Raw genomic sequence first — 27149 nt, forward strand, 5'->3', positions numbered from 1 at the left:
GCAAGTGGTGATTATAAAGATGACATACTATTTGGTACTCCGCTCATTACTATAAAAAGAACAATTTCTCCAATTTTATCAACAACAAAAAAATAATGTGCGGTGCAGGTAAAGGAGAAAGCAGCGCGCCACTTGGATCGCTCGCAGTAGCTGCCTCGGTGCTCGGTCGCGGGAGCCGGCCAGGCCTCACCGTACCTCAGCTCAGCACCAGGTGGGCATGAATGCATGATGCTCGATGGTGGCCTCTGATCTGGTTTGGTCACAGCCCACTTCCTGGTGGTCAAACGCCCAACTTCAAAGTTGAAACCGGCCGCGATGCACGAGCCTAAAAGAGCCGGTCGTTTTTCACAAAATATGGAAGAAAATAATTAAAGGTCGCTTTCAGACCTGGTATTTTCAACTTGTGCCCTGGTCTCTCTTTTCTTTCCCTTTCCCTGTTTTTCCCCTAATACAACGATAATGAAGAGAAGAAGAGGAGAGTTGTGGGGGTACAGCCCCTGATATCCTCGAGACAAGATATGGGCCGCACCATCAGAGGTGGTCCGACCCACAAGATCAAGACGTGCACGGCGCTACTCGGCGTGCACCGCAAGATATTGTATAGTACCAAATATGATATTTTACTTGTAACCCTGTCCCTCCAGATTATATAAGGAGAGGCAGAGGTCCCCTAGTGGACAAAATCTATCTACTACATCTCAATACAATATACCAAAGACACAGGACGTAGGGTATTACGTCGATCAGACGGCCCAAACATATCTAAATCGCTGTCTCTGCGCCTTGTGTCACCATCCAGTTCCTGATTACGCGCACCCCCACCGACAAATCTACTATCGCGGGATACCCCTCGGTGGACTGCCGACGATATTCTATCGACAAGAGTATATATACTCTTTTACATCTCTAGATACGATTCCTACACCAAAAGCGGGCTAACGGATCGGGCCGCGTCGCCCGTTAGACCTTGAACCGTTGGATCTGGCCAAGACGCGATATGGAACGTCAGATCGTGGATCGGGCAGGTCCCCGTCCGTCGCGCTTCGTCTCGAATTCTGGATTTGGCCTCGCCCACCTCGCCTACATTCGCGCCGCCGCCGCCACTCCCTTCCACGCACGCCGGTCCGTCGTGCCCCGCTCACGGATCGGCCCCGTCCTCCACTCTCCTCTGCTTGTCGCGCCGCAACCTGGCCAGCAGGACACGACCGCCACTACGAACTACAAAGCGCGGGCGTCGCCCACCAGCGAGGTAGCGTACCAAGCCGAGCGCACCGAGCCGCAGACGTAGCTCCCGACAAGGTGGGCGCGGCCCACCGACGAGACGGTGCCGGTGAATTCTGCGGCTGGAATTGCTGCTGCTCTGCCTCCCGTCGCCTCTGCATCTCCAACCACGGGTCACCCCAACTGATTGTTCGTCATATTGCCGCACATGCCGTAGCGCTCGTAGCTGCATTCGTGGGGTTGGATTGGGCGCAGCCCTACCGTGCTACCACACATCTTGCGGGTAATGTCTTCAGGCTCTAATGATGGACACTCGTCGCTCTCTACTCATCTTGGCATCTTGCCTTGCACGCGTTATGACAGACCGACAAGTTTGCTTCCTTCTTTCAGTTTCCAGCAAGTGTGCCCTTACACAGATTTTGAATGGTTAAATCTATGCCATTTGCAAATCAAATTATTCTTCTCAAGGTACATCATGGCTTGCCTAATTGTTTCGCAGAGTTCTAATTGATGCCTTGGTTCTTTATTTGACCCCAACCATGTTTGTAGATTTAAAATTAGCTTCTCACCTTGAGTCGATAGAAAGCATTCAGAAGAGCCTCAGCCCTAGAGTTGTAACACCCCGGTGTTACGATCCTATTTAGCGCCGCGATTTATGCCTAAGTCAAATTTTTGAATCGAGTTTCTCGGATTTTTTATTTAAAACGTATTCGACGCGATACGCGAATCCTGTGTGACTTAGTTTCGCGGACTCAAGTAAACGCTCAAGTTAAATCACGCCGGACGTAGAAATATTTAGGGATGTCGAACGACAATTCTGGTCAATCGATAGCAAACGGTTCGTTCTATTAGATTAAGCATGAAAAGCAATGTTTATAAATAAAATAAAATCCATTAATAAATAGAACGATATACATATATACATAGCTTTTGAATCAAATCTAAATTCGAGCTTACTAAAATTTTCCTGTGTCTAGACGTTGCTGATTGACTAAAGTAGTAAACCGTTATATATATATATATATATATATATATATATATATATATATATATATATATATATATATATATATATATATATATATATACACACACACGTTACGACAATAACTCTAAATCAAGGAACGTGTAACAGTGGCGCTAGTGCAGCGATAAACGTTCCTGTCTGTGTCTGTCCTCTCTGTACAACACTGTACAATTGACCGACTGCTCGCTTGCTCTTTCTTTTCTCCGCTCGTCTGCCTCTGCCAGCTATTGCTGCTATCATGGACGAGCGTAGTAGGCCAGGTGCGTTGTTTCCTGCTCTGCTCTGCCTCCGTTGTCTCGTCGAGCCTTGTCGTGCTGCCTCCATTATCTCTACGCTGCTTTCTCTCTTTTCCATTGATGCTGTCATGTACGACTTTTCATTGCCAATTCACCATGTACGTACACAGGTACTAGTATGGAGGAGAAACGTTGGGCACGAATGCTGCTGCTGCTTGTCCGTTCTCCCTCTCTCTCTCACGAGTCTACTCCCTTGCTTTACCTCTATCTACCCTGTCTTGTCTCTGTCCAGCGCCTCCAAGTGGCTCCTGCAAATTAAGTCAGATGGATGGAGCACGCAACGCAAGGGATCAGATCAGCAGGAGTAGGAGCATCCACGTCCACGGCCAATGTCAGAAAGTCCTCGGCAGCCCATGCCCTATCCTCGTGCGCCTGTCTGCCTCTGTCTCCTTATTTTTCTCGTGCCTGTCTTCATCTGTCTCCTGCTCGCGTTGCTTCCTTCTCTCTCTCCCTTTCTTTTTCTGCAGCCGTGAGGAGACGCTCTAGCTCCAGTCCGCCGTCGTCCGGCCATAGAGCTCAAGCGCACCAAGCCCACAGCGCTGCTCCTTTCATGCCCGCCGCACAGCCTTCCCTTTTCTCCGCGGTAGCCACACCCGTTGTCAGGGCGCACCACGAGCGCGCGCAAGTCTTGCTACCGCAACCAGCCGAGCAGCAGCGCCCATCGCCATGGTCGCTCCCTCCTCGACTTGCCTCGCGCAGGCGCCCGCGAGAGCGCGTTGCTCATTCGTGCTCGAGCCGCTTTGACTCACGAGCGCTGCCCCTCCATTCCTATGCCGCAGTGCCGCCGCCCTCCCGTGCGCCATGCCGCCGGTGTCCCACGTGCCCGTGCGCCCGAGCCGTCGCGGCTGCGCCACCGCCCCAGAGTCCGTGCTACACCACCGTGGCGCCGCCCTCCTCTGTTGCCTCGCGCAGCTCTGCCTGCCAGGCCACCGTGCCGTGCTTCCCCGTGGTCCGTGCCGCGGTTAGGCCGCGCACGGTCGTGTCCGCGTGCCTCTTCTGTGCCCGCGCGCCGGTGCTCTTGCTGCTCCTCCGCGCCTCTCAACCGCAGCAGCATCGCCGCTCGGTTCCTCTGTGCCGATGCTCTGCTCTGGAGATTGAAGGAGGGTATGAATCCAAGCCGATTTTTTGTACAGGGTTCTTATCGCAAAATACGTGACATGAGTAAATAGTGCTTGTGTCCTGCGGGTTAGTTTCGAGAAAACGTAGGGATGTTTTTGCGAAAGTCGCCTGACTAGTTTGGGGCAGGCCACGCTGGGCCGGTTTGCCGCTGATGCGCGTTGGGCCGTTCGCGCCCGCGTGCTTGGGCCGGCCTTGTGCCGCCGCGCATGGGCCACGCGTTGCGCGTCTGTGTGGGCCGCCGGCTCCCACTGGGCCACGCGCGCCCGTCTCTGTCTACTGGGCCACTGCGCCATGATGGGCCGGCCGGTTGCCTGCGCCTAGGCTGGCCTGGTGCCTTCTGGGCCGCGCGTCCGTGCTTGGTTTACGGGGCCGCTCGCGCGCCGCGCCCTGCTGGGCTGTTTTGCCGCCGCCGGCCCAAGTGTCCTGTTCTTTTCTAGTTTTGTTTAAAATGGCTGAAACTTGTAAAATCAATATAAGATTGTGTAGTTGTCCTAAAATCGTGAAACCAATTTTGTTAGTCTCCTAAAATTGTGATCTACCTAGTAGTGTATTTTATTCACATAGACTCGGTATGTTCTTAGGGTTTCTCTTATTATTGTAAATTGCTTAATATTGTTAAAAGGAGAACTTGTAGGAATTTCTGTGGTAAAATGGTAATAGTGTTGGGTCTGAAATTTCTACAGTAGGTTCCTACAATATTAGGTACTCACTGTAAATTTTGTAGCTCAAGAATAATTAGTTGCTAAATAGATAATGATGCCTTATTTCGAATAATGATTAAATCGATAGACTAGAATAAAGAAACATCTTAGGTTTATATAACTAAAACAATTGTTGGAAACTAACGCCTTATTCGCCAACATGGGTATGTAGCCTAAGTACGGTCATCGTTAGAACTAGCCCGTTAACTCGAGAGGCGTACGTCGTATTTTACGAGTCATGATTGCAGTTGATTAATTACATCTTTGCAGTTGCATCGCATGCATATCATATAGGTACGATGGCGAATCAATGGATCGATTGAAGGATGATTGAGAATCCGAAGATGATGTAATGGTATTCTCTCCAGGAGGTGATGCAATGGGCTTGTTATCCAGCTGATGGTGGATGATCTGAAGATGCAGATACTAGCTTTAAATATATCTTACCCAGGCGAGCCCCAGTGCATAACCCCTACTTTCTGCAGTTTAAATTATATTTGTGCATTAAGTTTAAGGAGTTGAATGAAACCCACTTGCATATATATATCTTTATCCTATGAGTCTTTCTAGTATGACAGGATCGTGTAGATTGCTATGCTACAGGACTCCGGTAGAAGTCGAGTGATTGCCTGTCACTCGCGAGATATAGAAAATATGTTACTATATGATTATCACTTGGAATATATAAAATGGTGGAAAGAAAAATGGTGACCGGACAGGGATGTGGTTTGGGTATTGGTGGGTGTAAGTAGTTGTGTCGCCGCGGAGGCGGGTCATAGCTTGGTTACACCGTTTTTCCCTGTCTGGTCGGTTAAGGACCGTTCGTTACATATGACTCTAGGCAGGTCACAGACTTATTATCCCGAGCACATACTTGTGTATGGGCGCTTGGAAGACTTGTTGCTCTCTTGTCACAGATTCGGCTCTTTTCAGACCGACTTCAGGGTTTCTTTTTGGTAGAGGAGGTCATTGCACCGTACTGAGTCCGGGACTCAGGGGCGGGGGCTTGGAGTCCCAGTTTGGACGGGGACCTGGACACCCAGGACATGAGAGTGATGGGTTGGTCTTGCTTGTGCCCGGGGTACAAGCGGGGCATATGTTTTCGGGGAACCCAGCTGGGGGCATTGATTCGCGAATCACCGGGCTATCCAGTACGGCTTGACTGCGGTTTAGCATCGTAGTAAAAACTGAAAGATGGAAGATGGACAAAAGAAATCTGATTGCTTACCACCTGCTTGAAAGTAGCACATGTGCTTACATAGAATGGTTAGTTAATGAACCAATGCGGCTATTAATAAAAATCGAACATAAGGACACACGCTTAGTAATGCTTCCTGCAAATGCAATAAACCCACAAGCCAGATAGCCTTGCATATTCTTGGAGTCTTTCATTTTCTCCTGTCGGATAAGTCTTGCTGAGTACAATTGAGTACTCAGAGTTTTATTCCCCCTGTTGCAGGTGACAGGTGGATGATAAAGCTGACTCTTGTGTGTGGATTCCTCCTGGTGGGCTCAGCGAGGATTTCCTTTACGCTGTGATTGTAGTTGTTATTTATAACTCTCACCAAATGTTTTTATGAATAAAAGTACTACAACTGTTGTCATAATTTACATATCAACATCATGCCATGATTAGATATTTATTTCCGCTGTGATTCTGATCACATGTTTATATTCCGCTGTATATTAAATTGTTCATAACTCTGATAATATGATTACATTCCGCTGTTATAATAATAAATGTTATACTCTGATGTACATGTAAAGTGATATAAGAAATGGTTAAGAATGATGTAAGCTTTATTCTCTCATTTGTGATCCTGATGGCAAAAATATGGATTTTCGGGTTCTCCCCTGGGGTGTGTCCGACGGAACCGAGTAATTTAGTGTTCTCCCTCGAGTGCTTAGTGTCTAATGGAAGACGAGCACTCCTGTGAGGCATTAGATTAGGCGGTTCTGCCACAGGTGGTATCAGAGCATAAATGAGGAAATAAGGCTTCGAAAACCTTTTCTAAACTAAAATTTGATAACCCATTGTTACAAAAAGTTAGGACGTTCATATGCGAAGTTATATAAGTAGCCCTATTACTATGGTTATGTATCCAGGATAGATGGCACTCTGCTGACTTAGATAGGATTAATCAAGTTTCTGCAGGTACACTGACAAGAGCATAGTTCGATAGTATCGACTAATTACAGGGAGAGAACGATGTGCCAAAAAAAATCTGAGAACGGTTGCCCTATATGTTGGCAACAGTGAAAGGACGTATAGGACGTGCATTCATGCATATCCTGTTTGTGCATTGTAGCGCTCGTATTGCTGGTAGATACGCCATCCATAGGTGTCACGCACGTCGTATTGTGCACGAATGACTCGTTCCTGTTCTAGAGTTAGGTCCGCACTATGGCTTCGTGCTCCGCGTTCGCTCGTGGTTCACGCCGGTCGTGACCAACGTCTCCCCATACCCCTTTCTGCGCTCTTTGTCGGACCCTTGCCCTACAGTCGTACTAGTCAGTAATGGCATCGCACGTCGCTCGCCTCGAACTCATGGAATTTGGTCGATCCACCATAGTGATCTCGCATGGGAACCCTGGTGAACCGCGCCAGGACCACTGAACGCTTCGCCTTTATAAGTAGAGCCTGGCTTAGCCATTGGTATCACCACTCGGCGCACTTTAGCTCGCTTAGCTTTTCCTTGAGCCAGCTTTTCGCTCGGCCTTCCTCGCAACCACCGCCAAAGATGGTAGGAGCCTGGGTTAGTACCTACTGCATGAATGTTGAGGGTTTTCCCAGAATCCTGCATGCCACCCTGCAAAAGCTCGGAGTCAATGATCGCCCCGAGTATGAGGGCCGTGAGTATGAGGAGCATGGCACCGAGCGGTGTGAGGTTACCGTCTACATCGGAAAGAGTGAAGAGTTCCCCGACCTCATCGAGGCCTGGAGTGTGACCGCAACTGGGTTTTGCTTCATCGACACCTACCAGGTTATGGCCCGCAAAGCCTTGCGGTACCTCTGCCAGATCTATGAGGAGCCCATTGCTCGTACTCCCATGCGGTTCTTTCCTCCTTTGGACAAGAATCGGCGGGCATGGAGGGCCCGCATGGAGGCTTTGCAAGGACGAGATGTGCAAGAGGACAGTCCCACCATGGTGCACTTGGCCATGTACCTGCTCGCTCTGGATGAGCAGTACGACCATCAAGCCTTGGAGCTGAGGGCGTGCCTTCGGCGCACCGAGGAAGCCGAGGTCTTCAACCGAATGCTCCAGGTGCAACTCACCGAAGCACATGCCAGCGCTGCAGCTGCTGAGAGCCAGGAGGCTACCATGGAGGAAGCTCTAAAGGAGGCCAAAGATCGGCATGTTCATCAGCTGTGGGTGGCCTATCTTGTCACTAGGGTCGAACGGAGGACGTTGGCTGTTGAAAGGCAGGATGCCCCGATCTTGGAAGGGATCCCTATCCACCCGTCAGAAAGAAGAAGGACCGGTGTTGCAGCACCGCCCGCACCTCCACCCTTGGAAGTGTCAGAAGAAGAACCCTTGATTCCTCTCACTCAACCATTGCCACAAGGAGATGTAGATTAGTTGCCTTGGGATGCTGTACCCGTAGTAGTAGTGTTTGTTGTCGCTGTCCCCTGGTATTGTACTCTTGCCTATTGTTCATTGTCCGTAGTTGTTGAGATCATCCGCCCGTAGGCGAATGATATGCCGTGAATGTGAGCCTGAATGCCTGTACGCTGTACCCGTATAAGGTCGTTGGAATATGCATTTTAATTATTTTGCTGTGTTTATTGCGTTCATTTACTTTAAGTCTTGTTAGACGTGCTCCAAGTTTTTAAGGGCGATGTTAAGCGGGTTACAAGAGAAGTTGACATTCAGATACCAGCAGATCCGCCATGATTGGATAATATAGGACACGGTGTCGACTAGTTGTGGATGTCCTAACAGAACACTTGAATCTTTTAAAACAAATTCGCCGTTGGATTTGAATTCCTTGTCCCTTGTTGTGAAGAGAACCCTTGTTGTTTGAACTTTTCCCTTGTAATACTCCCCTTACTCTGTGGTCTATGACCCCACCGCCTTCATGGCATGTAAGTTGGTAATAGTTGCCAGGTTAAAAGCTTATGGTGCCGCGACAAAACCGAGGGCTCCCTGTGGAACAGCTGCCACATGTGACGTTGCTCGGCACGCGCTGGTATCAAGGTTTTTGACCAAGTACCTTTACCAAGTTACACCGCCATACCACTTTTGCTACAAATAATTTTCTTGAAAATGTTCAGGTGTTCAAATGGGAAATCCACAAGAGGTTGATGACAGAAGTGTTCTCTCTAGTAAACAAAAAGGAGATGGTTTTGAAGAAAAGAAAAAGAAGAGTAGTAAAGAAAAGTTAGCAGTGGATAGTCAGGAGTAATTGTAAAGCCTGAGTGGATGTCATGTCCGAAGCCCTGTTTTTAGTTGACCGCGCTACGCATGCTGGGTCATTTCGCTGCGTGCCCTACGAACGTTGTCTATATCAGGTCTTTGGCATCCCGTTTTCGCGTGGACGCGGCATCGTGCAGTGCTCGTCGTCTTTGTGCACTGTGCGCTTCTCCTTTTCCCAGCATTTGGTCGGCTCTCGACTCTCATGCCTCGTCCCTCGTATCAGACCCCCACCCCCCCCCCCCTTTCCTCTCCTTTCCTTCTTCTTTTGGTGACATGACCGCCCGCACGCCTGCCTCATCGAGCGGACCCCCTTTCCTCTCCTTTATTTCCCCCTCTACCGCTCGCGTAGGAAGCGCACCGTGTCTCCGACCATACCTCCATAGCATGCACCGTATGTGTACCCCAGCCCCGCCGCATCCACCGTCGGTGTGTTGCTTTCCTCTCTCCGTTCGCCTCTATAAATACCCTTGGTCCTTGCTCTTCTTCTTCATCCCCATTCCCCCGTATTCGGAGCATAGCTACGAGATCCAGTCGATGTTGTAAAGCTAGGTTTGTCAGTTTGAGGTGATGATGTGATCTGAGAAGAAGAAGAAAGGATCCGGTTCATCGAAGAAGTTCAAGTTCCCTTGGTTAGTTGACCTTAGGATTCATGATGTTTTACTTTTCAGTCGACTGTTTCTGGATTTGTTGGTGCTACGCCATGATTTGGATAATTATTATCTTGTTGTTTCTCCATTGTCCTCGTCTATCTCGACTTCTGGATTAGATCTCGGTTGTATCAAGTTGCTCCTAACCATGTATCCCTAGCTCCCCGTGTGGTTTACTATTCGAAGTCGTGTAATTTTTCATGTAGTCCCTGGTCTACGGAATGTAATCGTGTTTCCCCTTTTCTGCTTCCAGTTTCGAATCTCGAGACGAGATTCTTTTTAAGGGGGGTTGGTTGTAACACCCGGTGTTACGATCCTATTTAGCGCCACGATTTATGCCTAACTCAAATTTTTGAATCGAGTTTCTCGGATTTTTTATTTAAAACGTATTCGACGCGATACGCGAATCCTGTGTGACTTAGTTTCGCGGACTCAAGTAAACGCTCAAGTTAAATCACGCTGGACGTAGAAATATTTAGGGATGTCGAACGACAATTCTGCCCAATCGATAGCAAACGGTTTGTTCTATTAGATTAAGCATGAAAAGCAATGTTTATAAATAAAATAAAATCCATTAATAAATAGAACGATATACATATATACATAGCTTTTGAATCAAATCTAAATTCGAGCTTACTGAAATTTTCCTGTGTCTAGACGTTGCAGATTGACTAAAGTAGTAAACCGTTATATATATATATATATATATATATATATATATATATATATATATATATAGACACACACACACGTTACGACAATAACTCTAAATCAAAGAACGTGTAACAGTGGCGCTAGTGCAGTGGTAAACGTTCCTGTCTGTGTCTGTACTCTCTGTACAACACTGTACAATTGACCGACTGCTCGCTTGCTCTTTCTTTTCTCCGCTCGTCTGCCTCTGCCAGCTATTGCTGCTGTCATGGACGAGCATAGTAGGCCAGGTGCGTTGTTTCCTGCTCTGCTCTGCCTCTGTTGTCTCGTCGAGCCTTGTTGTGCTGCCTCCATTATCTCTATGCTGCTTTCTCTCTTTTCCATTGATGCTATCATGTACGACTTTTCATTGCCAATCCACCATGTACGTACATAGGTACTAGTACACAGGAGAAACGTTGGGCACGAATGCTGCTGCTGCTTCTCCGTTCTCCCTCTCTCTCTCACGAGTCTACTCCCTTGCTTTACCTCTGTCTACCCTGTCTTGTCTCTGTCCAGCGCCTCCAAGTGGCTCCTGCAAATTAAGTCAGATGGATGGAGCACGCAACGCAAGGGATCAGATCAGCAGGAGTAGGAGCATCCATGTCCACGGCCAATGTCAGAAAGTCCTCGGCAGCCCATGCCCTGTCCTTGTGCGCCTGTCTGCCTCTGTCTCCTTATTTTTCTCGTGCATGTCTTCGTCTGTCTCCTGCTCGTGTTGCTTCCTTCTCTCTCTCCCTTTCTTTTTCTGCAGCCGTGAGGAGACGCTCTAGCTCCAGTCCGCCGTCGTTCGGCCATAGAGCGCAAGCGCACCAAGCCCCATAGCGCTGCTCCTTTCATGCCCGCCGCACAGCCTTCCCTTTTCTCCGCGGTAGCCACACCCGTTGTCAGGGTGCACCGCGAGCGCGCGCAAGTCCTACTACCGCAACCAGCCGAGCAGCAGCGCCCATCGCCATGGCCGCTCCCTCCTCGACTTGCCTCGCACAGGCGCCCGCGAGAGCGCGTTGCTCATTCGTGCTCGAGCCGCTTTGACTCGCGAGCGTTGCCCCTCCATTCCTGTGCCACAGTGCCGCCGCCCTCCCGTGCGCCATGCCGCCGGTGTCCCACGCCGTCCCGGAGCCAACCGTGGCTCCTCCGTGCCCGCGCGCCCGAGCCATCGTGGCCGCGCCACCGCCCCGGAGTCTGTGCTGCACCACCATGGCACCGCCCTCCTCTGCTTGCCTCGCGCAGCTCTACCTGCTAGGCCACCGTGCCGTGCTTCGCCATGGTCCGTGCCGCAGTCAGGCCGTGCACGGTCGTGTCCGCGTGCCTCTTCTGTGCCCGCGCGCCGGTGCTCTTGCTGCTCCTTCGTGCCTCTCAACCGCAGCAGCGCCGCCGCTCGGTTCCTCTGTGCCGATGCTCTGCTCTGGAGATTGAAGGAGGGTATGAATCCAAGCCAAATTTTTGTACAGGGTTCTTATCGCAAAATACGTGACACGAGTAAATAGTGCTTGTGTCCTGCGGGTTACTTTCGAGAAAACGCAGGGACGTTTTTGCGAAAGTCTCCTGACTGGTTTGGGGCAAGCCGCGCTGGGCCGGTTTGCCGCTGATGCGCGTTGGGCCATTCGCGCCCGCGTGCTTGGGTCGGCCTTGTGCCGCCGCGCATGGGCCACGCGTTGCGCGTCTGTGTGGGCCGCCGGCTCCCACTGGGCCACGCGCTCCCGTCTCTGTCTGCTGGGCCGCTGCGCCGCGATGGGCCAACAGGTTGCCTGCGCCTGGGCTGGCCTGGTGCCTTCTGGGCCGCGCGTCTGTGCTTGGTTTACAGGGCCGCTCGCGCGCCGCGCCCTGCTGGGCCGTTTTGCCGCCGCCGGCCCAAGTGTCCTGTTCTTTTCTAGTTTTGTTTAAAATGGCTGAAACTTATAAAATCAATATAAGATTGTGTAGTTGTCCTAAAATCATGAAACCAATTTTGTTAGTCTCCTAAAATCGTGATCTACCTAGTAGTGTAATTTATTCACATAGACTCGGTATGTTCTCAGGGTTTCTCTTATTACTGTAAATTGCTTAATATTGTTAAAAGGAGAACTTGTAGGAATTTTCGTGGTAAAATGATAATAGTGTTGGGTCTGAAATTTCTACAGTAGGTTCCTAGCAATATTAGGTACTCACTGTAGATTTTGTAGCTCAAGAATAATTAGTTGCTAAATAGATAATGATGCCTTATTTCGAATAATGATTAAATCGATAGACTGGAATAAAGAAACATCTTAGGTTTATATAACTAAAACAATTGTTGGAAAGTAACGCCTTATTCGCCAACATGGGTATGTAGCCTAAGTACGGTCATCGTTAGAACTAGCCCATTAACTCGAGAGGCGTACGTCGTATTTTACGAGTCACGATTGCAGTTGATTAATTACATCTTTGCAGCATTTGCATCGCATGCATATCATATAGGTACGATGGCGAATCAACGGATCGATTGAAGGATGATTGGGAATCCGAAGATGGTGTAATGGTATTCTCTCCAGGAGGTGATGCAATGGGCTTGTTATCCAGCTAATGGTGGATGATCTGAAGATACAGATACTAACTTTAAATATATCTTACCCAGGCGAGCCCCGGTGCATAACCCCTACTTTCTGTAGTTTAAATTATATTTGTGCATTAAGTTTAAGGAGTTGAATGAAACCCACTTGCATATATATCTTTATCCTATGAGTCTTTCTAGTATGACAGGATCGTGTAGATTGCTATGCTACAGGACTTCGGTAGAAGTCGAGTGATTGTCTGTCACTCGCGAGATATAGGAAATATGTTACTATATGATTATCACTTGGAATATATAAAATGGTGGAAAGGAAAATGGTGACCGGGCAGGGATGTGGTTTGGGTATTGGTGGGTGTAAGTAGTTGTGTCGCCGCGGAGGCGGGTCATAGCTTGGTTACACCGTTTTCCCTGTCTGGTCGGTTAAGGACCGTTTGTTGCATATGACTCTAGGCAGGTCACAGACTTATTATCCCGAGCACATACTTGTGTATAGGCGCATGGAAGACTTGTTGCTCTCTTGTCGCGGATCCGGCTCTTTCCGGACTGACTGTCAGGGTTTCTTTTTGGTGGAGGAGGTCCTTGCACCGTACTGAGTCCGGGACTCAGGGGCGAGCGCTTGGAGTCCCAGTTTGGACGGGGACCTGGACACCCGAGACAGGAGAGTGATGGGTTGGTCCTGCTTGTGCCCGGGGTACAAGCGGGCGTGTGTTTTCGGGGTACCCTGCTGGGGGCATTGATTCGCGAATCGCCGGGCTATCCGGTACGGCTTGTCTACGGTTTAGCATCGTAGTAAAAACTGAAAGATGAAAGATGGACAAAAGAAATATGATTGCTTACCACCTGCTTGAAAGAAGCAAGGTGCTTACATAGAATGGTTAGTTAATGAACCAATGGGGCTATTAATAAAAATCGAACATAAGGACACACGCTTAGTAATGCTTCCTGCAAATGCAATAAACCCACAAGCCAGATAGCCTTGCATATTCTTGGAGTCTTTTCTTTTCTCCTGTCGGGTAAGTCTTGATGAGTACAATTGAGTACTCAGGGTTTTATTCTTCCTGTTGCAAGTGACAGGTGGATGATAAAGCTGACTCTTGTGTGTGGATTCCTCCTGGTGGGCTCAGCGAGGATTTCTTTTACGCTGCGATCATAGTTGTTATTTATAACTCTCACCAAATGTTTTTATGAATAAAAGTACTACAACTATTGTCATAATTTACATATCAACATCATGCCATGATTAGATATTTATTTCCGCTGTGATTCTGATCACATGTTTATATTCCGTTGTATATTGAATTGTTCATAACTCTAATAATATGATTACATTCCGCTATTATAATAATAAATGTTATACTCTGATGTACATGTAAAGTGATGTAAGAAATGGTTAAGAATGATGTAAGCTTTATTCTCTCATTTGTGATCCTGATGGCAAAAATGTGGATTTTTGGGTTCTCCCCTGGGGTGTGTCCGACGGAACCGAGTAATTTAGTGTTCTCCCTCGAGTGCTTAGTGTCTAATGGAAGACGAGCACTCCTGTGAGGCATTAGATTAGGCGGTTCTGCCACAAGTTAGCACCATGGTCCAACAACTGGATCCTCATGTTCACATTCCTGGTACTTACCTCCATTCTTGCAGAAATTTGGACTTCTAGCATTGTTAATAACTAATGGCTTGTCAGAATAAGTGTCGATTGATGTGGCAAGATTTTCTTTTTGTTGAGTTACAAAGATGGAATCTCATGGAACATCAGGACTAGGAAACAGAAGTGGGGTCAAGAAATCTAACGAGATGTAATCTTACATTCCGAGTCACAATCTCCTGACAGCCCTCGAGATTAGGATTGTGGCAGCAATGACCTTGAACGAAAACTGATGAAATTCTATTATATCTTAACAACCTCTTTTTTCTTTTCTTTTTTGAGAAGTTATTTAGAAACATACTTTCTCTAGACCCACTCTTAAATGTGTATTGTTCTGTCAGATAATAAGCATACAACCTCTTCAAACGACATTGAAAAGAGAGCCAAATGTAATGGATGACCATAACAGAGAATTAGAGATGCAAACGATCAAATGATCAGTCACAATATAAGAGTCATTTCCTATCTACACTCCTTTATGAATATTTTGAAATGCAAGATGCTAATATGATCTTGAACACAAATACATAATAAACAACCATGGGTCCATGGTCAGCACCTGAAAATGTGAATTTTGTCATCCTTTCCAAGTCACTGAGATTGGTCTTGCAGAACTTTAATGTATACTTGAAGAATCTAATCCAAACTATAACTTACAGTGTACTGGCTCTTTGTCACATTATCTGGGGAGCCGGTAGAAGCTGACCAAGCATAGAAATCAAATGTTCAGCATGTCCACGAAAAATGCATTGAACAGTATGTTCCTGTTAACTGCCATGATATTTCTAAACGAACATGTACTTTCTATTTTCATAGCTGCATTTTTGCTATACCTGATTGTGCCTTCTGATGGCACATTTTCTCCTAATTCTCTAGACCATCTTCCGATACATAGCTCTATATTTTACCTTTTGACTGAAATCTCTTATTATCTGTATTTATGATAAATCACATGACAGATTCATTTCTTCTCTTCCTTCCATAAGCTCGTTTAGATCAATATTTATATAAGAATATTACATTTTGACATATACAAATATATGTCAGGTGAGTCATCCTGCTTTATACTTCTAGCCACTGCATTTTGACATTATATACACGTTAGGTGAGTTATGTCATATACTTCTAGGCACTAATCTTTCACTCTCAATTGTTATTGTGTTTATGAATTCAAATTTCGCTCTCAGCTTCTAGGGGATTAACTCCGAGAAGGGTGTGGTGGGTGCCGCAAAGCCGCACCGGTGTTTTAAAGAAAGGAATTGTTTTCAAATGTTCAATTGTGGCAATTCTACAACAGATGGCTCAACGGGAGATAATTTGAAATGAAGATGCGCTGTAAATTTTCTAAAATAATGTCTCAAGGGGAGAAAATTCCCATGTTCCAAAACAATGCTTATTTTTTATCTTCCATTGTTTTTTAGGTTATTTGTCTACACATAAGAGCTTTTGCACCCCTTAGGATTTTAGACGCGGAACATAGAACTTAGGACGTTGTACTTCTACCGACATCATCTGTCTATTCTTACATGCTAGTTTGTATACCAATTTATTATATGGTCAATGACATCTAAATCGGATCATGGGATACAAAAGGTAACCTTTTTACGCTCCACCTCCATGGCGCGGGAACGTTGCGCCCTGCTTTAGTTTTATGACCAAGATAACGGACGTGCTTCGTTACGTCAGAAGCGAGACGGAAGGCCTGTTCGCTTAAACTTATCAGCTAGAATCTACAGTATTCTTCTCTCACAATAAATCAGTTTCAGCCGGCTTATCAGCCGACTTTAATGCCAGCTAAACAGTCCCGGAACGTCCGTCCCCTTTTGATTGGGTGCGAGCCAAGTCTTCAATGCCCAAAGAAAAGCAGGCTGTGTTGGCTCACCCCACACGCCGTGCTCTTGTCCAGTGGAGATGAGCCGTCCGTCGGCGTCAGAAACGCGCGATCCTGCCGCACGGGAGACAGCTTTATTTTGATTTGGTCGTCTACGTGTGCGATTGCGACTACCACGACCCTCGCGTAAGGTACAGAATTTGGTGCTAGAAAACCAAAACATACGACTACACACGTACGCTCGTACAGTACCTCGCAATAATCTCTGCCGCGACGACCTGTCTTCAACTGTGCCAAATAATGGGCTGGATGGAGGAGGGCCTTTCTTAGTCTTCATGTCCATCAAAGAGGCCCAAAGCAACCACCACAAACTTGGACTGTTCCTGGTTCTGGTTTTGGAAAGCCCATCACACAAGTAAGCTCTTGAGGGTTTCCCTCCAGGTCCAGGGCGCCCTTTTCGCCGTCTTTACTCTTTCGGAATAACCAGCGCTCGGACGTTCAGGCCTAGGCCCGTGTCCGGACGCAGCTCCGCCGTAGCCTATCCTGTCCCTCGCGTAACACAACGTCCGCCGCACCCACGTAGGGGAGCCCGCTCGCTCCGTAGGGGTCTCAACCTCATCGTGCCCATGTCACCTCCATAGCCAGGGTCTGCATCTCTATTGCATGGGGAGATGCCACAAGCTTCTGCTACAGTACCTCTGGCGGGGCCAGCGGAGGGAGCATGTCGTACGGGAACGGGCCGCGGGCACCAGCGCGGACGCCTGTGCGTCCTCCGGTGGAGCGCTGCCGCCATCTTACAGCCGATGCCACCATGGCTCCTGCACTAGCTCTCTTCCTCGCTAAACAGCCCTACATTGAGATCTACTTTTGCAACACTCAGATAAAACTATTACAACATACAACTAAAACAGATAAAACATTTAGAACATACACTTGCAACATAATTATTGTAACATATGCAATATCCAGGTATAATACTTGCAACATACGTGTGTAACAAATAAAACATATGGAACATGTTGTTGCAACATATGTGTGAAACATATGCAAACATCTGCATCAAAATATACATCTGAAACAGATGAAATATTTTGAACAAACGCTTGCAACATGTCTCTGAAACACTTGCAACATATACAACATCCCCGATCTATTTTTGCAACATCCATAAGAAACAACTGCAACATAACTTTGAAATGACTGAAACATACATTTGCATCATAGCGGAGGGAAAGCCTGGGCTGGTCGATTCCAGCCGTCGGGGTCGGAGTCAGCGGTGCACGAGCACCACCGGCACCCAGCCCCAGCGGCGCGCGCGAGCACCATCACCAGCCAGCGCCATCAACACCTGCCTTGCTAAGCCTGGCGGGCGACACATGCTATGAGAGCGAGTGGGCGGCCAAAGCGAGGAGTGAGGTGTGGGTGGGGCGCGCGACGGGCGGGAGAGAGAAACGAGGAGTGAACTGCGCAGGTGGGGCATGCGACGGCACATGAGCGAGGAGCGAGCGAGCGGCATAGGGTCAAGGCGTGTTGGAGAAGGCCGAACGGAGTGAGCGGTGTCCGAATGAGAATAAGAGACGGGGGGGAGTCAAAGTTGTGGTGCATGTCACGCCATGCGTTCGTCTGGAAGGAGTGCTGGCGTCGGACGTTCTGTTTGTAGCATTGTCATTACTCTTTAGCTTGGCTGGGAAGCACCGGATAAAAGAAAAATCAGACAAGTAAGCACATTTAGAACCTTAAATATCTATTTTATTTTATTTAGGATTTAAAATTCAAAATTTAGAATTTTAAATGACTAGACACGATCTATACGGAAGTCGTTTTAAAATTATAAAGTTTGATTTCAAAATATGAGAAAATAAACCGAGTATTTAGGACTCTAAATGACTTTAGGGAACAAAATTATTAACTACAAAATTATAGACTGTATTGAAACTACAACTTTTATATAGACCATGCCAACATCTTAGGTCGTTTAAAAATTCTAATTTTTAAATTTCAAAATATAAAATTTTAAAAGAAATTTTGACACTGAATATTTTTAATTAAAAAAATTATCATCTACAAAGTTATAGATCTCATTGAGCTCTATAATTTTTAATATAAAGTTTGTCACAATTTGACTTTGTATGCAAAAGTTAACCATTAAGGTTGTGGTATAATAGTTATGTGCATAATGATCACTTTTAACTTCTCTCACATCCACTCCTAGAAAAATACTATTTTAATATCTATAATGTCTATAGTTGAAATATGTCCTCTTGGCAAAAATAGCCCTGTTCTGCAGCACTACTTCAGCAGTACTTTTCAGCGAACGGACAACATGTTTCTCTCACAACAAATCAGCATAAGCACGAGCATAACCCAAATTTCAGCGGAACTTGAATGATGTTATACAACAAAGGGCACGTTTGATTCTTTGCTAGCTTTGCTCATCTTGCCTCGCTTGGCCAAAAAAAAAACTTTGCCAGCATGAGTGAGCCCATTTGGCTCTCATCCACCAGCAAGCACAAACCCCTAGTTATAATCTTATCAGGAAACCAAACACTAGTTCTGTCTTAGCAAAGCAAGGCAAAGTCTATCCAGAGAACCAATCGTGCCCAAATTTACCCCCTGTTGTACTGCGTTTCTTCCTTCAACTTCAACTTCAACTGTGGCAAATCATGGACCGGATCAATGGCCTTTCTTAGGATCAGATTCAGGCCCGTCAAAGAGGCCCAAAGCAACAACCACAAACTTTGACTGATCCTGGTTCTGGATTTGGAAAGCCCATCCAGATACTACTCTAGTACTCTTTGAAGTTTCCCTACTATTAGTACTAGTGTTGAAGAGCAGCCAGCAGGCACTTTCACACCACAAGTTTGGGGAATACTCACTAGAACAAAACGACGTACACATGCGAGGAACAAACGCACGCAAGTTTTATTCGAAATTGCATTGCATGGCATGGACCTCTGATCTGCACGATACAAAATGGGTACACTCTCGACTCGACTCTTGTATAAAAAAGATCGTACATGGCACATATACTGTATTTTCGTAGTCTACATGGTACATGGACACTTGGGACAGCTCTTGGGGTTTCCCCTCCCCTCCAGGCCGCCCTTTTCAGTTTTCACCATCTTAGCTTGGCCGGGAAGTACTGCATTGCAGGGGAAAAAATTCAGACAAGTAAAGCTCATACATATCAGAATTGTGGTTCTCTGACGCCAAATGCATGGACACATATAGTACAGCACATACCTTGTCGATTAGGGACATGTAGTAGGGCTTCACCTTCTCCACGTCGATCCTGACGTTGCTCTTGCTGTACAGGTCATACTTGCTGCAGCAACAAGAAAAAGGACAGCGCGCACCAGTTGTTAATTATATACTTGTATCAAGTATCTGCAACCGAATGATCTGGTGTTGTTTGTCTTACTTGAACACATGCAGCCACTTGAGGTTCTCCTTGTCCTCTTCGTTCATCAGGTGCATGTAGGCTCCATGCTTGTGCAGGGCTGCATAAATGAAATGAATGTATCCTGACTTGTAACTTCTGAAAACTTTCGTTCTGTATATACATATATACAAAAAGAAGAGAGGATGAGCGATCCAGGGGGCTTACGGTAGAACGAGTGGTATCTGATGATGAACAGCCCCGCGGAAGGAAGGGTGCACTTGTTCTCCTTGGCCACCTGACGAGATGAGATGAACACACACGCACATGTCAGCATTTTTCTTTTTCAAAACACACTGCGGCAGGAGAAAGCGTATAGATACTGACCAGGTACATGTAGTCGTCATGGCCCCATGACATGAGCACGTTGTCGAGGCCGCAGCCCTCGGAGTAGACCCCCAGCTTGGTGTTGAGCTTGGGGTTGTGGTAGTCAGGGTTCTCCTGGAAGTACTGCAACAATGGACGTTCGTTCATTTGGATTCAGAATTCAGAGTCAGGGGTGAACAGAGCAGAGCACCCAGTTCCAGACGCTATACATGCCTACAGCACCGGACTGGTGTGAGTTGTCTGATTTTGGCCTGCATCCTCCAATTGCTTACCTTGAAGTGGACGTTGCACTCGTCGTATGCGCAGCCGACGGGGAAGGTGTCACCTGAAAGTTACAAGTTTCAGAGGCGGAGTTTTGAGGGTTATGCGTCTAGAAGACGTGAAGTTTTTCTTGCAGTGTCAGGTCTTCACTTCTTACCGACGACAGCCCACTGAGGGAGCTCCCCACAGCTTGGGTGCAGCAGCACCTTGCCCAGGTCTGAAAATGGCAATTAATTAACCTTGTCATTAGAGTTAGGAATCCGTCGGCCCATGTTTCAGTGACGACACGCAGTTGTATCAACAGCAAGCACAAGCAATAGTACCGTGGATGAGGCCTGTGAGGTGGAGCCAGTCCTCGTCGGGGTAGTCCTTGCGGATGGCCTCGGCGGTCTGGAGGAGGTGCTCGATCTGGGGCATGTCCAGGTCCGGGTCGCTGTCGTCGATGAACTCGTTGAGCAGCTCGATGCACTCCCAGATGCCCATCTCCGTCATGTCTAGCCGCCCGTACTCGGCCCGCATCCGCGACACGAACTCGTACGTCTGGCTGATGTGGTTCACCCGGTAGAACTCCTCCACCGTCTGCTTCCGCTCCGACTCCGCGTCGTAGTTCCTGCAGCATGGGTTCAGGGGACTTCAGGATTCCCGATTCAGCTCCTACTTTTTCTTTTTCTTTTTCTTTTCGTTTTAGTTTTCGTAAAAATCAAACTAATCCATCCATGCTAACAGAGCCACACAGCCCAGGGCTAGGAAGGAAAAATTAATCGCGTATATAAAAAATAAAAAGAGAGAATCAATAAATAAATCCACCGTGTTGGCATAGGCACAGTGGCCACAAAAATATCATGGGTGCATGTGGGGCCACTGCCATGGACACCCAGAAATCTTTGGGAGCATAGGCCAAGCTGTTCCCATGCAGGCCATGGCACGAGGACGAGAGCGGGCGATGACGGTACCGGCGGAGGGTGCGGCGAGCGCTTGGTGCTGCGCGTGCGCCGCCACGACCGCCCCGCGTACCTGCAGCACGTGGAGTCCGTGGCCGACGAGATGGAGCAACACCACCGCGAGCTACGACAGTTCGCCAACGCCGACGTGGACGCGGCCACGGGCGCGACGCGCTAGGCGTCGGCTTCCTCAAGGGCCGCGCCTACTACCACCGCCTAGGTCGCATCTAGCTTGGGAGCTACCTCCTCCATGGCTCGCCGGGCACCGGCAAGTCCACGTTCGCGCGCGGCCATGGCGAGGTTCCTAGGGTACGACATCGACCTGTCACGCGCCAACGAGGAACTCCGCGCGCTGCTCCTGCACACCACCCCGCGCTCGCTTGTCCTCGTCGACGTGTCGTGCTGTGGCGAGGAGCACGTCATGGGTGTTCACCATGCGCGGGGGCAAGGACGCCATCGACGCCGCGGTGCTGCGCTCGGGCTAGCTGGACGCCCACATCCAGTTCACACTCTGCGACTTCGAGGCGTTCAAGGCGTTTGCCAGCAACTACCTCGGGCTCAAGGACCACGAGCCTGTGCGCGATCACCAGGTTGGTGCACCCGATCACAAAGCGGTCCAGCGCCTCCTGCCTGAGCTTCTCTGAGTCGGAGTCAAGCGTGCTGGTGACCTCGTCCAGCAGCAGGATGGTGGAGTTGTGGGCACTGGAGGGCCTGGCGCTGCTGCGGTGGGTGTTGACGAGCGTCGCCTCGTGCGCCTGCTCCTGCATGCGGATGAGCTTGGTGTAGGTGCCACGTTGGCCATGAGCAATGCCGGTCCTAGAATTTTAAGGGCCTCTGGCGATCTCGTCGTAACGGGCCCTCTTAACCATATATAAAATCTTATAATATATAGGCGCTAATTTTACTTGCAAAACGAAAGCAAATTCAATAACATATTTTTAATTTAACATGTCTAATAATTATCGAGGAACAATATAGATTAAGGAATATATTTGTAGATGTATGATAATTATCGAGGAATAATGTAGATTAAAAAAATAATATATTCGTTTTCTTTTCTCACCCATGACAAATGTTTCTTAGGTAACATTCTAAAATTCTAACATGTAAATTAGAAGAAAAATATGACTATATGGGTACAAAGTATTAGAAGTCTGAAATACTATACAAATAATTAATTTGGATTAAAAATAAAAAGGAAAAAATACCTTAGGTCTAAACAACTAATCGGTGATCGCAATTCATAAGAAGCAAAGAATCAAGATGTCGTCGTCGTGGAGCCCTGCCTGGTCGCCGTCTTCGTGCGTCGTGTCCGTGTCTCCGGTAGTCTAGCTTTTCGTGGCGGCGCGGCTCGCCAGCTCCGTGCGTGTAAGGTGCACATCCCGAACTCACGATCAGAGTGTGTTGTGTGCAGCGTGACTCCTCGCCTCCTCTCTACCCGAGGGCCGTGAGGAAAAAAACTAGAAAAGAAATGTCAATGTTGTCTTTTTAGACCGTCTAACCAGTTTTATGTCTCTCTTCTTATTAGTTTGCTAATATTTAATGGACTATAGGACCTGTGTGTTTATATACCTGGGCTTGGGCTCCTCTTCCATTTGGACCCTCGGCCGTCGCACCTCATGGCCTACCCTTAGAGGCACTGGAAGATACGAGATGACAATGATAGGGTGTTTTTTTATAAAATTTTATTCAGTAGCTACATAAAAGAGTATAAACTTGTGGTGCACGACTTAACAAGAGTTTAAGAACCCTATTTTGAGTTTAAGAGTTCGTAGACTACGTGGCATGAACCGTAAGTCTAAGAACCGTCAGTTTATTTAACTCGTAAAATTTTATTAAGGACACGAGGGGGAAAAGGCCGTCACGCATCTGTTCCCGTCTCGACCGTCGAAAGGAAAGGAGAAGCGGATCACTACTTTTCTCTCAGCTGCTGGCTTTTGATTTTTGGCGTCGACGATCCCCAAGAGGCCAAGAACACACCGAACGAAGTTATTAGGCTGTTTTACCTGAAGGTATTGCCGAAGGCGTTGGCGTCCGGCACGACGAAGCCGGCGTCGAGCACCAGCTCCGCGGGGTCGCCGCCGGCGGGGACCTTCCTCTCCGGCACCACATCTGCACCATGACCATTCATCATCAGGAAACGATCGAAACTTCTCGCATCATCCACCGCCATTACACCAGCCAGCCAAACAGGGAGAAGACACAAACAAAGAAAAACGAAACACAGAAGCTCACCGAGCTGAGGTTGTTCAATGGTGATCGTCATCTTCTTCCCCGGTCTGCGCGAAAAAAAAGAAGCTAGCCTTGACGAAAATGGCAGCACGAACTGAAACAGAGTCCAAGAACACGGCAACAGCGATGGCCTGCTTCCGGAGGCAAAATCCGCGGTATTTATAGCAGGAGGCCGCGGGGCGCGGGGCCCCGGTGTCAGCCGGCAAAGGTAGCTTGTGAGGCCCGGGCAACAGCTGTGGGTGACGCGGCAGGGGAGAAGGAAAGCAGAGCGCGGGAGATCCCAGCCGACGGGTGGCGTTATCCGCCGGAGCCTGGGGATCCGGATGTGCTAGGACACGGGGGGTGACTCAGCCATGGCGTGGAGCTGCGCCTGTGGATGACAGCGACACCTCACTCTCCTTGTGGTAGGTACTGCCCCTTCTTTCTCCCCTGCGCTTGCATGCTTGTTATTGACTAGTAGCCTTTTTTTCTTCCTACTCTTTTCTCGGATTTATTTAATTTCCCCTCTTCTCATCTGCCTCCTCCTCTCCCTCTGTGCTGGGAGCTAAATAAATACTCGGGTGTGTTTGGTACAGCTTCGGTCCAAGTTTTACAAAGATGTTTTCAGCTTCTCCTAATAAACGGGTCTGGACAAAACAACTTCTCTCTAGAAGCTGTTTTCAGCTCCTCTCACATTTGAAGCTGAAAATATTAGTTTTTCGTAGCTTTCTTTCTGTCCTCTTTCATGAAAAGCGTTTTATTAAACATTTAAAAAAAAGCAGATTTAGCTCTATTGGTAAAGCTGATTTTCCAATAAAAATTGATTCACTAGTGAAGTTAAACGGTATCAAAATGGCCTTAGTTGAAGCAGCACGTGCATTGTCTTGGCCTCTTGGACAAGGCTTGAGAGGGAGAACTCACATTAATCATGTTCGCTTGTTTTATAATCTATATTTTTCAGCTTATTTTTTCAGGTAGAATAATGTTTCTCTCATAACAAATCAGCTGAAACGGTGTTCGACTTGTTTTTTCGGCGAAGCGAACGGAGCCATTATCTCCATCGCAGTCGCAGACGAAATGTGTCGGTGCTGGTGCTTTCCATATGGCCAAAAAATCCCAAATTGTTCAATTTTCTTATTGAAAAAAATCAAGAAGGTATGTTATAATACCTATAAGTTCAAATAGATGTTTTTAAATATTTTTTATAGAAAATTAGATGAAACTATTTTGATGTTGTGGATGTTAATGTATTTTTCTATCTTAATATTATTAATTAGAGACCTCCAACGAAGTCTTCGTCACGAGAAGCACTAAAAAATGATAAATCATAAATTTATAAATATCACTAGTGGAGGCCTTTGGCGGAGCTTCCACATTAATCCTCATGAGATGCGCTAGGTAAAAGATAAATCCAAAAGGTTCTCATATAATCAGAAACATCTGGCTTCTAATCTTATAGTGTACTCCCTCCGTCCAGGAAAGAATACAATTCTAGCACAGTGTCATGTTTTAGAATCTTAAGTTTGACTAATTATAGATATAAAAAATATTAATATTTATGATATCAAATGAATACCATTAGATTAATTACGAAATGTATTTTTGTAAGAAATTAATTTAGAGCCATAAATACGAATAGTATTCAATAAAAACTTAGTTAAACATGGACTACTTTTACCGGCACGCAACCCATAGTTATATTCTTTCCTGGACGGAGAGAGTATCATCATCATGGCTAACAATAACCATTGGATTTATTTTGGTTTTCTAAATAATTATCCACTACTATTCTTTTGAAAAATACATAAAGTCACCCTAAATATGCATATATAATGGATTTTTCATCTAAATCGTGCACCTTACGATTATAAATGATGATATGAAATGACACCATAATTAGATATTAAATTACCTACATATGCTATTATTATAAAAGATAATACAAAATAAACCCTCCAATTTATCTAAAATTATCCCACACCTATTGTTTTAAAAATAAACAAAATATCTCACAAATTACATCTAAATATCAATAAAAACTATTGTGGGGAAAAAATACTTCAATAACCATAACCCGCATTATATGTGTTTCTAAATTACCTAGGTCGACTACTATCAATTTAAAAATAAACATAAATACTATATGCCGCCATGTCAATAAAGTAAAATAAATATTAAAAAATAAATATACATGCATTATGATAAATATTTAATAATAGCTTGTCAATGTTGGCGAAATGTTCCCGTAACAAACCACATGCCAACGACATTGACAATCTAGTTATAAGTTATATTAGTAGTATATGGTAATAAGTTTGTAAGCGGTTACTTTAGGACCTGTTTGGATGAGTTTCGGATTCTTAAAAATTAGTTTTTACCTTTAGTTTCTAAAATCTAGATTCTAAGCAAAAATTGGTAAGGGTGTTTGGATCCCTAGTTTTTAATAATCTGGCTTCATTTATTGCTCACAGGGTCACAAGAAACTGACAAAAGCTGAGTATCAACAGCTTGCTAGTTTTTAAGAATCTAGCAAAAACTGACGTAAGAAACTAGACAAAAACTAGTCTGTTTAGATCCCACCTAATTTTCAAAAACTAGATCCTTAAAAACTGGTGAGATCCAAATAGGGGCTTAGATACGTTCTACCAGTCCTCTCTCGAATACATAAATTCCTATTAGTGGTATCTCACACAGCAAAGAGATGACTTTTCGTTCGTAAAAAAATTAAATTAAGAGTACACCTAGACTGTCCGAGGTGAAATTGTTACCGTTGTTCTTCTATAAGTTCTTTCGCGGAGGTTAGGAGGTTATTTTTCTTACTCTATTTAGACCCTATTTAGGTATGTATTAGCTAGCTGCTAATAGTTACTATAACTAACTAATAGTTCGTAGCTAATATTAGCCGCTATTAGCTAGTTTGATCAACTAATAAAATAGTTGTTAGCTGGTTATTTAGTTAACAATTAGTTAGACATGTTTGGATCCAAGGAGCTGATTGCTAGCAGCTAACTATTAACTATGTGATCTGAACTGGGTCTCGGTGGCACGGATTTGACCCTAAACGCCTCTTGTTCTTCTCATCTCAGCCCTTCGAATATTTGACACGGCTACGATGCTACACACGACAATTGGCACAAGGCCTAAAGCCATGGCGGTGATACGTACCTGCTGCGTGCCACGCCGAATCTTATCTGCTTGTCTTGGTTGTCTCCAGCAGGGGACCGACGCTTCACTTCATCACACGCGTATCGGAGGTCAGTGACTCACTCACTTGTCGCCAGTCTGTTGTTAAAGCTGAACCGAGCTCGGACAACACGAGGTGGTGCAGGCCGCCGCAACTAAGGTTTGGTTTGGTAGGATTTCTCCATCGGTTTTAGGAGTTGTTTGAAGCCGTTTTCTGTCAAACGGGATAAAGATAGCTTCACTAGTAAAGCCCCTAAAAACATGCTCTCACAGTAATTTGGGTGGGATGGAGCCAAAAAAAAATAGCTTCTCCCGACTCTCCTCCAGGTCCCTAAAAACATGCTCTCACAGAGAAGCCATTTTACCAAATGATTTACCAAAACCGCTTCAGCTCCACTGGTGGAGCGGTTCGTGGAGCCGAAAAAAAAAATGACTTCACTTACCTAACTCAATGCGCCGAACCGCTTTTGGCGCGCGAGATGGATACGGTTAATACCTCCAGTGTTCCATATCGGCTGTTGCTTAGCTTGGAGTTTTATTTTATATTAAAAAAGAACAATGGGTTTCAGACTCTTTTTGTACTATACTAATATAATTCTAGTACTGAATTAAACGATACTTTTTATTAACAAAAGATATGTAATGTTAGTCCAATGTATAGC

The 27149-nt window shown here is 46.4% G+C and overlaps 2 protein-coding genes across 2 annotated transcripts; both read right to left on the reverse strand.

Moving 5' to 3' along the window:
- Positions 1-19016: 19016 nt before the first annotated feature.
- Positions 19017-23511, reverse strand: LOC136520920 (probable inositol oxygenase). The gene is made up of 10 exons (XM_066514598.1): positions 23329-23511; positions 23100-23205; positions 20476-20762; positions 20310-20369; positions 20164-20216; positions 19892-20014; positions 19733-19802; positions 19547-19625; positions 19369-19450; positions 19017-19267 (listed from the first exon to the last, which is right to left on the reverse strand). The coding sequence occupies exons 1-10, from the start codon at positions 23357-23359 to the stop codon at positions 19241-19243; spliced, it is 918 nt and encodes a 305-aa protein (XP_066370695.1). The 5' UTR covers positions 23360-23511; the 3' UTR covers positions 19017-19240.
- Positions 20772-23088, reverse strand: LOC136520921 (uncharacterized). The gene is made up of 2 exons (XM_066514599.1): positions 22666-23088; positions 20772-22553 (listed from the first exon to the last, which is right to left on the reverse strand). Exon 2 carries the CDS (start codon positions 21858-21860, stop codon positions 21513-21515), a length of 348 nt encoding a protein of 115 aa, XP_066370696.1. The 5' UTR covers positions 21861-22553; positions 22666-23088; the 3' UTR covers positions 20772-21512.
- Positions 23512-27149: the final 3638 nt, after the last annotated feature.

This window comes from Miscanthus floridulus, chromosome 18 (assembly GCF_019320115.1).
Source record: "Miscanthus floridulus cultivar M001 chromosome 18, ASM1932011v1, whole genome shotgun sequence".
NCBI classification, from domain to species: Eukaryota; Viridiplantae; Streptophyta; class Magnoliopsida; order Poales; family Poaceae; genus Miscanthus; species Miscanthus floridulus.